General features: G+C 45.3%; 1 protein-coding gene across 2 annotated transcripts in view; it reads left to right on the top strand.

Moving 5' to 3' along the window:
• Positions 1-476: 476 nt before the first annotated feature.
• Positions 477-12,533, top strand: part of smad6b (SMAD family member 6b) — a 39,294-nt gene continuing 27,237 nt past the window's right edge. The window contains exons 1-3 of one of the 2 annotated variants that reach the window (XM_042110283.1): positions 477-2,140; positions 5,998-6,054; positions 9,837-9,914. In XM_042110283.1, coding sequence (XP_041966217.1) covers positions 1,345-2,140; positions 5,998-6,054; positions 9,837-9,914 — 931 coding nt within the window. In that variant the 5' untranslated portion in view covers positions 477-1,344. Of the gene's footprint in view, positions 2,141-5,997; positions 6,055-9,836; positions 9,915-10,651; positions 10,743-12,533 lie in introns of those variants that run through there. The other variant, XM_042110285.1, reaches the window with a different exon arrangement.

Genomic DNA, 12,533 nt, shown 5'->3' with positions numbered 1-12,533 from the left:
GCTATAGCGTCTAAACGCGGGTGAGGGGATGTTCTCGACTTTAGAATATTGTGGTACGTGGCTGGAATTCACAGCCGAATGAGGGCCCCTGGCGCGCCATGAGGTCATTCCATGGAATCTGCGGGCTTCCCGCTCCACTGGAAATTCCTTGTGTGCAGGTAACATGTGCCTGCGCCATGATAGCAAACACCACATTTAGTGAATTGTTGAGACTGCCAAAGTCCTCTTAAACAACAATATAGATTAGCCAGTGTTTTTTTTTTTGCATTGAAAAATGGACTCAAGATTCCTTGGCAAATGTTCTGGTTTATTATATTTGTGGATGGACTGTATAATTCCCCGATTCTGTTATTTTTTCAGTTTAAAACTGAAAGTATAAGTAAAGAGACAACATCTGAAGTCGAAAGAAGGAGATGGATGTTACGCCTTTAAGAGTTAAAGAAACTCGAAACCTTGTTTGCGCAACAATCAGTGCAGCTCCCAGCCGCCAAAGTGTCTAGACTAGCACATGATGGGAGCCAGCCAATGGCTCCAGCGCTCTCCTCGGGGGCCCCGTGTGTGTGTGTGACTGTGTGTGTGTGCGTATGTGTGTTTGAGCGAAGGGGGAAAAAAAGAAAAAAGAGAGAGAAACGGAGAAAGAAAGGGATCTGGGTTGCAGTTTGAGCAGACCTGAACGCGGAACCAGGAGCACCGCTTTAGTCCACGGATTGTTACTCTTCCTGGCTTCGCCTCGGAGGGATATTTTTGGATTGTTAAAGGAGTTCGCCCCAACGCTGGGAAACAAACGTGATTGTGAAGTGAATTCCGAACGGATTTTCTTTGGGGGATTAATCCGCTGCGGGGCCGGTTCATTCATGTTCTCAGCGCTGCTTTAAAGAGTGAATCTGAGGGGGTTTCAAAGTCCGAACCCACTGCCTGTGCACAAGTTGGTCGCAGCGGGCCATGGAGATGGTGGCTAGCTGAAGTCATCAAGTTTCCTCCGGTTTTGATTCTTTCATGTGCATTGAAACGGATTTAGCGAAGATATTATAGCTGTAGGCAAGGCGTGAGGTCCCGTACATGGATAACAGTTTTGCATGCAGTTGACAGTACCATATTCGTAGATGAATGCATTTTGATTTCTGTGTAACCGTGCATTTTAGTTAACTTGTGTATTTTTTAATGCAACATTACATTGTAGCTTCCAACCTAATGTTGTGCTTTTCCCATCAATACTCGGCGTTTGGCTGTGCATGCGTTGCACGGCAGTCAACCAACATTAATGTTGTGCAACGAGCCTAAAGTTAGTTATCACCAGCGAAGATCTGAACAAAAATAAAAAGATATAGATTTTTAAATTGTCGTATGTTCAGGACGAAACGCTCAGGTCTTGTGCGGCGACTCTGGAGAAGCCGATTGATTCCAGATAAGGACGGGGGCGATGGAAATGGCAAATGTAGCGAGGGCTGTCGGGACGATCTGTGCAGCAACAACCCAGAGAAAATTCCCAAGACGGAACTCAGACCGATGACACCGAGCGGGTCGCTTGTAGTGGACTATGGGGGAATGTGTGCTCGGAGTTCCGTGGAGTGTAGCGACACGGGGGTCACCATGGACCAAGATGGGGGTGCGGTGCATGCTTTGGAGCAGGAAAGCCCCCGATCCGTGCAGGACAGCGACTGTAGAACTGTTACGTGCTGTTTGTTTAAAGATCGGGACCACCCCGGATCCCGAAGCCCAGAGACGGCTCAGGGTAAGGAACCCGGCTCTTGCCAGTTCGCGCTGAGGAACACTAGTTCTCGGGACTGCAGTTCGCCCGAGGGTCAGGAGCCGAAGCCCCGCTCTGTTATGGAGCAGGAACTCAAGACCGCCACCTACTCGCTTCTGAAGAGGCTGAAAGAGAAAACGTTGGATACGCTGCTGGAGGCCGTGGAATCTAAGGGAGGGATGCCGAGCGAGTGTGTGATGGTGTCCCGGGCAGAACTCCGTTTGGGCGGCCACATGGCTCCTCCGCAGCTGCTTCTGTGTAAGCTTTACCGGTGGTCGGACCTGCAGCACACGGCCCAGCTTAAAGCGCTCTGTGAGTGCAAGGGCTTCGGCATCCAGGACGGCCCTTCGGTGTGTTGTAATCCCTATCACTACAGCAGACTCTGTGGGCCAGGTAAGGCAACCTGCACAAACTGTTGGATAATGCTGGTGTGTAGCCTAAAATAGAAATGTATGGAGTTCAGCCAGACACAGTTGAAAAATCTTTGAGACTCCAATTGGTCAGGTTACTTGTTTGGGCTGCTCTGTTTAAAGTGCTTCTTTCTGGGTTTTAATGTTTGGGCTACTCTCTCAGCTTCATGTTGTTTAGTTTGTCCTAGGTTTGTTTCCTGATGTCTGAGCCAGGTAAAATGATTGTCGGCCGGTTTATAGCAGTGTGCGTAAAATGTCACAAATGTGTCCGAAAACACCGCAAAGAGCTTTGGGGCCTTTCGAAGTTTGATGATGGAAATGTTAACATTTTCAAATATTTCTCAAGTAGTTTGCTATGTTGTTGTGTTTTCTATCATCCTCCCATCTCATTCGATTTTCGCAACTGTGGAAAACGTTTATGCTCATTAAATACTTACTCAGTCGGTTGTAAAGTTGTAAAATCATTTTCTGAGCGTTGGATTGAATCACTTTCCTTGCTAGGCTACTTTGGGTTACTCTCTCAGCTTCATGTTGTTTAGGTTGTCCTAGGTTTGTTTCCTGATGTCTGAGCCAGGTAAAATGATTGTCGGCCGGTTTAGTGCAGTGTGCGTAAAATGTCACAAATGTGTCAGAAAACACCGCAAAGAGCTTTGGGGCCTTTCGAAGTTTGATGATGGAAATGTTAACATTTTCAAATATTTCTCAAGTAGTTTGCTATGTTGTTGTGTTTTCTATCATCCTCCCATCTCATTCGATTTTCGCAACTATGGAAAACGTTTATGCTCATTAAATACTTACTCAGTCGGTTGTGAAGTTGTAAAATCATTTTCTGAGCGTTGGATTGAATCACTTTCCTTGTTATGGCTATGGCTCAGGGTTCTACAGCAGGTAAAGGTGGGACCCAGGGTGAACATACCACTGAAACAAATTATAGATTTATTGCTACTCAGATCGTTTGATTCGATGATTGCAGTGTCACTAACTGTACGATAATTAAGGTGGAGAATACGTTTTTTAACGAAGGAAGGCTCATTCAAAGGGTCAACTCGACTTAAAAGTAGATTCGCACTGTTGAGTTTCATCCAAGGGACCTCAGGTGGCCATAGTCTCTCTCGAGTGTTGTGCTGTGCTTAAATGTCCATGTCGCTGCAACATCCTCCCGGTGCAGTGTGCCAAGCTGGAGCTGTGGTCTGGCCGACCTGTGACACTGGGGCGCTTGGCCCCGATGACCCGCTGACCACGTGTAATATCGCTTGTAAAGATGGGGGCATCGGTATTTCTGTCTCTGGTGTTGGCAGCGGGGCTGGATCTTTCCATAACATCCGCGTTCGCTGGAGCCAAAAGGCTACGACCCGTAGGCTGGCCTGGTTCAAAGACACGACACCAGAGATCTTAAAACTGATAGAGAGCTGGCAGAGGTAGCGGCACCCTTGTGTGGTTGCTGATTCGCACGACAGCCTCCCAGCCTTTTACTTTAGAGTCCTCTCTACCTTTAACGTCTGTAGCCTGGCTACAGCGACTAGATACAGTTTGAACGACATTTGTAGATTGAGAGAGGATATAGAGAGCCCACTCTTTAAGGAATTAAGTATTAAATAATTTTGAATAAGACTTATGATATCATCGAGTCCGGGGTTTTGCGCCAGTCTGTGCGCAAAGGGCAGTCACCACCTCGGCGCCATGCCATTTATCGTGAAATTGCGGAGCATTTCAGCTGATATGGACACGTTGTGTGTTCGGGGTTCGTGCCTTTAGTGGAGCTTCAGTAGACATAGCTCGTGCGCGCTCATGCGTGTCCCGATAAAAGTGCAATTCCTCTCATGCTGTTTGGGGAGAGACACATTCAGACATAGTAAATGGACGTTTTTAATGCGCCTTTTTTCTTCTCAAGTCCATCTAGCATGGAACATGACCTAGTAAGGCATATTAATGTTGTCATCCGATTCGACGACTTAAACAGCTTTTTTTCTGTCGCATGGCGTTTCCATAATATAGTAGGATAATTACAGGACAGCGCCTGTAAAATCCACAAACACACATTGCCGCAAACATTACTTTCAGAGTGAGGTCAGTATTACAAGCGAACCTACTGCATACTTCTATAAAACACCCCAGTTATTTGAAATGAACAAAACATTTATTTGGTAGGGATTCACAACAGGATAACGTGGGTCTTTCTTTGTTGAGCTCCAAAAGTCGGGTACTAAATAAAAGTTTACGACGTTCCTGAAGAAAACACACACACACACACACACACACACACACAAACAAAACACAAAACACAAAAGTTTCAACCAAAGGATATTAGCAGTTAAAACAGACAAAACCCCATTTTGTCCTTCTTTTATTTGGTCAGGCATTATCCCTTTGAAATGAGATCAGTTTCAAGTTGCGCTGTAAAAAGCCTTTTTTCCCGAGGAGGTCCCCCATGCTATTTAGCTGAGGAGCGGTGATAATATACAGTTAGCATACTGCTGGCGCCAGGCAGACTAGCTGCGTGGATCTGAGGGACTGAGTGAGGATCCTGGCAATCACTGCCGCCAGTCTTAAAGAGACCGGCACTATTATGCTTTTCTTCTTTTCCTTTTCCCTATAGGCGAGGTCACGTAATCTTCACAAAGTTTGCCTTCCTTTGTTTTGTCAAACTTTGCTGTTGTTAGTTTTCTGTTTAGAAATTACGAATTAGGAACCTTTGAGAGTTGACCAAGTCTATTTGATTTATTCTGTTGTTTGTCTATCTTCGTTGTACATTTTTACATTGGGTGTGAGATTATTTTCAAATGTTACAGCTACTTATTTGGTAAGCAATTCAATTTTAGTGAGTTAATGGTTTATAGGGAACATTTTCACTTTGTATTTAGAAGAGAGAAGTTAGGCTAAAAGAAAGTAGGCTAAACCTGACAGTTTACTTTTTGAACTTGCAAGTTGTCCATGTAGCGTTTCCTTTCCTTAGCTATCCCACCTGGGAATTGTGGAGGTTCCCCTGAGTGGGTCATGTTGTTATTGATAGATATGAATGATTTGATCTCTCAAATATGAGAGAGAACATTATGAAATAAAGTGTACATTTAGTCTTTTATAGACATTATGCCATTCTATAGCAGTTATGTTTCATAGTTGTTGATCAACCACTGCAGGAAATCCCCTACAGAAATCACCCTCCTGTAAATGTCTGAAATTAAAAATAATTAGCCCACCTGATACCTGACACCTGATCTTAGAGTTTTCTTTTTTCTGCACACAACTTCAAGATCTCAGATAGTTGTCCAAGTTTGTGGATCATATCTGCTGACATTTGTGATCCCCAGTAAAAGTTTACTTTGATATGTCTAATGAAAAAGGATTTTCCTCCCAGAAAGATTCACGTTCTCACACATTGCGTGCTTGAAGTAACTTAAAGCACATCTCTATTGTCTACTTACGCACCTCTCTTGTGAGTTTAGTCACAGTTACAAATTAATTACAGAATTTTACTGTAAAATGACACACACACACACACACACACACACACACACACACAGATTACTACTTGACCCTGGTAGTTCACGGCCCCAGATCTGACATGGACATAGATAGCAAAGACTCGGCATGGCCGTGGCACTTCATTGCACTTCATTTTTATTTAACACAGCACTATTTACATTCCTATTAATTTATTGCTCATAATGGTTCTGTTTGTCCTTGTATTGTGTTTATGTCTTTGTTTTGTTTCTTTTGTCTTTCTGTTTGCACTTTGTGTTGCCTGCATGGAGAAGACCAAATCAATTTCCTAGTATCTCTGTATACATGGCGAAATAAAGTTAAATGAATGAATTCTAACCTGGCTCATTTGTATTTCAGAGTCGCCGCCTCCCCCCTACTCCAGGCTCTCCCCCAGCGAAGAGCACAAGCCACTGGGTAAGTCCCATCCCTATCCAGCTCCCCCAGCTCTGCCTGCCTGCCTGTCTGTGTGCATGCGAATGAGGTGGAAAAAGCTGCCCACCATATAATCATGTGTTCAGATTTCACATGGCTTTTTTTCCTGTTCCTTTCCTTTCTTTCTTCCCTGCGATGGCAGCATTAGCATAGTGTGCTCTCTGAAGGTATGCCATCGGTCTGCCCATACATGCTCCTCCAGTTCGCACAGTTATACTTGCTGTGGTGTCGGAATTACAGTGAACTCATTGCAGATATGGTGGAACAATTATCACCCAACTCCATCTGAAGTTTTGGGGCATTTGAACATTTATTGGTATAGTAACCAATCCGGGTGTGGAAAACATGAGAAAACATTAAAAATGGCATGAAGTAACTTCTTTTTTACACATATTTCTATAAAGTTTGAACAGTTTTGTCTTAAGGAAACAAAACCAAAATCTAGATTTAATTGTGTGTAAACAAATGCTGAGTCCCAGACATGTTCCAAAACTAAGGTGGAGTGTTTGTTTACTGTTGTGGGGATTTCCCCCAGCTCTCTCGAGTGCCTGAACACAAGGAGTCTATCCTATCAAGGCTGTGATCAGCTCTCCCTAGTGCCTGAACACAAGGAGTCTATCCTACCAAGGCTGTGATCAGCTCTCCAGTGTCTGAACACAAGGTGTCTATCCTACCAAGGCTGTGGTCAGGCTTTGGGGAGTGGGCTGGAAGACTAGTCTAATCAGAAGACTTATGTGCTGCAAGAGTAGAAAAATACAGCCATGGCTTGTGACTGTGTGTGTGTGTGTGTGTGTGTGTGTGTGTGTGTGTGTGTGTGTGTGTGTGTGTGTGCTTTGAGAGGGAGAGATGGAATGGCTGTAAGAACAAGGGAGAGAAAAACGAGTGAGAGAAATAGAAAGAGAGTGAGGTGGACAGAGGGAGATCAGGGGAGAGGAAACAAGCAGGACTAGAACAACGAGAAGAATTTTAATGGTGGCAATTAGGCACAGTGACCAGGAATTTGTGTGGTAGGGGAGGAGAGCAGAGGAGAGGAGTGGAGAGGAGAAGAGAGGAGAGGAGAGAAGCAGAGAGGAGAGGAGTGGAGAGGAGGGGAGAGGAGAAGAGAGGAGAGGAGCAGAGAGGAGTGGAGTGGAGTGGAGACGAGACGAGACGAGAAGAGAGGAGTGGAGTGGAGAGGAGTGGAGAGGAGAAGAAAGAAGAGGAGAGGAGAGGAGAGGAGTGGAGAGGAGAAGAGAGGAGAGGAGAGGATAGGAGAGAAGAGAAGTGGAGAGGAGAGGAGTGGAGAGGAGAGGAGAAGAGAGGAGTGGAGACGAAAGGAGAGGAGTGGAGAGGAGAGGAGAGGAGAGGAGAGAAATGAAGAGGAGAGGAGTGGAGAGGAGAGGAGAAGAGAGGAGTGGAGTGGAGACGAAAGGAGAGGAGAAGAGAGGAGTGGAGAGGAGATGAGTGGAGTGGAGCCTCCAGCCAGCCCTGGGAGGCAGGCAGGCCCCTCTGTAGCACGCCAGTCTGGAGTGGGGGCAGGGGCAAGAGTGGGGCAGAGGTGCTGCCACTGCCCAAGGGCATACTGTGTGCTGGTATAGACCCACTGGAGCCCTGGCTGTAGGCGCCAAAGTGTGTATGTCTGTGTGTGTGTGTGTGTGTGTGTTTGAGTGAGGGGGGGTGGTTGCCTGGGATTTCCTCTCCTCTCTACACCACAGAGCCAGCCACAGCTGGGTTGGGGTGGTGTGGTTGTGATGGTGGTGGGGGGTGTTGTTGTTAGGGGTAAGGGGCAACTTGCCCGATCCAGCAGCGGAGAAGGGATTGGCACTGGCATAGGTGCCAGGCAATGTTTAGTCATCGCCTGGGATCAGGAATAATTGAGTTTGGGTGTGGGGCTCCCTGGCGGTGCTGGGGATGTGTGTTGGAGGGAAGGAAATGATTTGAATCAGTGAATGGGTTCAGTAGTCTGTTGCGCCAGGCGTAGGATCCCCAGAGCAGTGGAAAATGACACACCACACACTGATATACTCATTACAATATCTTGAAGGGGTTGTTTGTTCTTACACTCTGTGGGGCAGATGTCGTTTTTGTCGTTTTTGCGCCCACTTGAGGCGTATTTTCTTCGCAACGTGCACATAAACACATGGCGTGGTATGAACAAACAGGCCACACTGGGGTAAAGCAATGGCAATTTGCGCTTTTACGTGTCATGCATATGGATTCATAGGAGGGTCAGGGGAAAGTGGGAGTTTCATGTTAAAAGATGGGAGGAGAAGCGTAAAATGTGCCTAATTAGGTATTCCCCTGTATGTACGAAAAACTGCCCATGAAAGCGGTGAAATAAGCAGGTGTCCAAATTGCGGTTAAATGCGTCAGTCAGAGAAACTTTCCAAGACAACAGAATCGCTATTCAGAGCACCAGTTTTGCGTCTTTGTACTATATCAAAAGCAACCTTAACTTTCGCTGGCCTCTCCCATATCTTATTTCACTTACACGTCATCCACTTTCCTACTTGCTAGATTTGATCTTCCATAGCCTACATGCACAAGTAGGGTAAGTAGAGCTACGGCTGTTCATAATCTCCCTGCTTGACATTTTACAGTGTATTGTATTATTGTGACTTGTGATTGAAGTATGCCGTTCAGTTGTGAACGTTCGCAAATTGCGGTAGGGGGCGGAGAAAGGCGCCGACCCGATGAACGGCACGTTTGATATATGTCACGTAAACTGAAGAATCTCAGCGTGCACTTTCTGCAGATTGCCATGGCGCTGATAACGCTGCGTTTGCAAATACACCTTCGAGCTGTGGTTTGACACATACCAGCCAGATTCTATTGAGTTTATAGAGTTGATAAAAACATTTGTAAGCATTGCATTACTAACACAATTGCTTTATAATGCAATGCCTATCTCATAGATGTTATAGTTTCAGTGAGGAACTACAAATGAAGATGGCTGATTTACTATCCTTGGTATGCAATGACAGAGAAATCTGTCTTATGGGAAAGTAATGTCTCTTAACTAAGACAAACCAGCAAATGGCTCACATATAGGTGTACATGTTGATGATGTATATGTTTATATAGGTTTGCATGTATATGTTTATATAGGTTCGCTGGTGGGGAAATGAGTTTGACATGCATGTACCAAATATATGCATGTGCTGTGTAAGCATCTGTAAGGTAATAGCGTTAAATCTTGGTGGACAGGGAATTGCTTGCGTGGTGTGAGAGTGAATTCATTTTTCAAGTCTTGCTTTGAGGGACAATTTCAGGGCAATTATAGGAAATCAGAGCTTAAGGAATTTTTAGAATTCAATCTTTAGAATTTAATCGCAAGACCTGACGTGTTATAATTTGTCCGAATTATCAATTATTCACTAATGAAATTCAGTCTGCACACATCAAATTTTCAGTTTCGGATGATGATAATATTACATTATAGGAATTATGCTGTTTTTTTTTTTTTTATATAGCGCTGGACATTGGTATAAGAATGCCAGTAGACTATTTTGTAATATGGCTGCAGACTTTAATGAGAAATATACTATATGTTCTATCTGTTGCCTTTGCTTTGGTGATATATGTTCTCTGCAGACTTTGGGGTCATAATAAGTATAGTATTTTCTATAGTACTGCTAGCTTCATTATGGCCATGATAATTACACTATGTAGTCTGCTTGACTGCAGACTTTGTTGGGGTCGTGAGCAGTGTAATGCAGTAGGTTCCTGTATGTGGCTGCATATTTTGTGTGATCATGATGATGTGTTGTTCTTTCCATTGGCAGATCTGTCAGATTCCACTCTCTCTTACACTGAAACGGAGGCTGCCAGCTCGCCGGACATCACCCAAGGGGAATTCTCAGGTCAGTGTGCCCTTACAAGGACACAGAATGCTGGGGTATCAGCATGGTGGGGTGTCGGGGTATTGGAGTCTCAGTTTGTGTGTGTGTGTGTGTGTGTGTGTGTGTGAATTGGGATCAAAGAGTTCAGGTCTGCTGCTAAAGTGGTGATAGTGATGGTGGTGGTGGTGGTGGTGGTGTGTGTGTTTCTTTTGCGTTCTCTTTTTGTGTGTTTGTGTGTGTGTGTGTGTGTGTGTGTGTGTGTCTTGAGGGATATCCACTGATAGTCCAAACAAACGCTCCAGTGTGACTTCATAGCTTAATGTTCTCTGTTTGGGCCCTGGCTGTGGGAGGGGGAAAGCAGGGTGCTCGTGTGGTATCAGTGTTCAAACAAAGACCTGGGTGCCGACCGTGACCTTGTGTGTGTGTGTGTGTGTGTGTGTGTGTGTGTGTGTGTGTGTGTGTGTGTGTGTGCTTACTTTGCACCGGAACGGGAATGGAAACTTTTGTTTTATGGAGCACCACTCTCTCTCTCTCTCTCTCTCTCTCTCTGATTCCACCGCTACAGCGATAGCGGCTTTTGTCTGGAATATCATATCATAGCATTACTGTGCAAGCAATTAAGAGAAAGTTGTGCCTTTTTCTCTGAACTAAATTTGTTTCAGTCGTGACACAAGCTGATAAGTTGAAATAAGAGATTATGAACTCTTTGTGTGTGTGTGTGTGTGTGTGTGTGTGTGTGTGTGTGTGTGTGTGTTTGCTCTCCTCGCTCAGGCCCTGCTCGCAAAAGGCGCTTGCTTGCGTTTGCGAACTCCTGCCGAGTGCGTTTGGATAAATGCGCAAACTTTGCAGGTAATTTGGTTTTTATGTTGTGCTTTACTCCTTCTCATTAGAGGCCATTAGTGGCAGGATGGCCCAGGGAGAGCCAGATAAAGCGCTCATTGTGCACAGGGGCTGAGCGAGAGCTGAGGAGAGCAGAGAGGAGGGGAGGAGAGGGGGGGGGGGGAGGGGGAGGAGGAGGAGGAGAGAGGGAGCGCTGGGGGAGGTGCTCACTGACTACAGAGACGGCCTCCCCTCCTCTGTTTTTCTTTCAGAAATATTTGAGTGGGATCAAACTGTAATAAGATCCAAGCTCACTGACACACACACACACACACACACACACACACACACACACACACACACACACACACACACAACACACACACACACACACATGCACACACACACGCACACACACATACACATTCTCTTGCACTCTCTCTCTCCCTCTCGATCTCTCTCGCTCTCGATCTACTGCTGTGTTGTTTTCTATCTCACTCTCTTTTTTATCTCTCACACAGTCTCACTCACCACACACACACAAACGCACACACACACACACACACACTACACACACACACACACACACACACACACACACACACACACACACACACACACACACACACTACACACACACACACACACACACACACACACATACACACTCACAGTATCATTCACACACTCATGCACACACATGCCCCCCTTCCATCCTGTGTGTGTGTGTGTCTGTGTGTGTGTGTGTGTGGTGAGGGGGTGGGGTAGCCCCTCTCTCGTGAGCGGGGCCACATTAAGGGCCCGTCCACACGGAGACGCTTTTTGGGTTAAACGCAGAGGTTTTGCCTCGTCTTGGCCGAGCGTCCAAACGAATCCTGTAAACGCACTGCCTGAAACCGCACTTTTCTGAAACCTGGTCCCAGAGTGGAAAAATCTGAAACCGTAGCCCTTTTGAATTCGTTTGGACAGCGAAACCGCACATCCTACTTACGTATCGATGATGTCATCGCCACACCTCAGCTGCCCTGGACTTGACACTTATAGTATTGCCTAACAATACTAGTTTTCATACATGACGTTACCTACGATTACACTCTGTAGGATAAATATCACAACTGGTGCTGCGCAGCGCCGATAGCTTATGACTTGGTGGACCGAACACTGTTTTTCCCGGTGTTTTTTTATGCATTCTAGCTACTGTCAGTGACGCGAGAGAACTTAAGTTATTAGGGAAGCGCGGTGTAAATTTACATTAATTTGTGCGTAGTGCCAGTGTCATTCATTTATTCTACATGTCTTACAGTATATATACATGCATTCACAGTCTAGTGAAGTCAGATGACCATACAAAGACGCTTAGAACTCATGTTAAGCCGATAGCGCACTGAATGCGAATGCACGATTTGATGCAGGCAAAAGTATTGACTGTTACTAATGAAGGTTTTATAACAATATTATTAATGTGGTGACGGAATAGCCTAGAACTTGGGTAGGCCTTGTGTTTAGTAGCCTAATTGCGGTGATAGCCAAAACTAATGTGAATCGCGGACTATCCTACAACCAAAGAAAGTAAAGGAGATTATTTGTAGCCTACCTGCATTAGCCAAATAAAGGACGGGACTGCACCCTTCACAAACCGTAAAAATTAAGTTTATTAGTTTTACAGTTGACTACAGTTGACAGTTCACCATCAGTCCACACAAACAATTCTGGTTTCCTTGCACTAGCCATTTCATCGTAGCCTATTCTGTCTGTTTGTAAAGCCTAGGGCACGAAAGTTTTGGTCAATTACTGTAAAGAAACAGTGCCACCTATAGGCCT

The sequence above is a fragment of the Alosa sapidissima genome, chromosome 11 (assembly GCF_018492685.1).
Source record: "Alosa sapidissima isolate fAloSap1 chromosome 11, fAloSap1.pri, whole genome shotgun sequence".
Taxonomy (NCBI): Eukaryota; Metazoa; Chordata; class Actinopteri; order Clupeiformes; family Clupeidae; genus Alosa; species Alosa sapidissima.
This window is presented reverse-complemented; position numbering and strand designations above follow the sequence as displayed.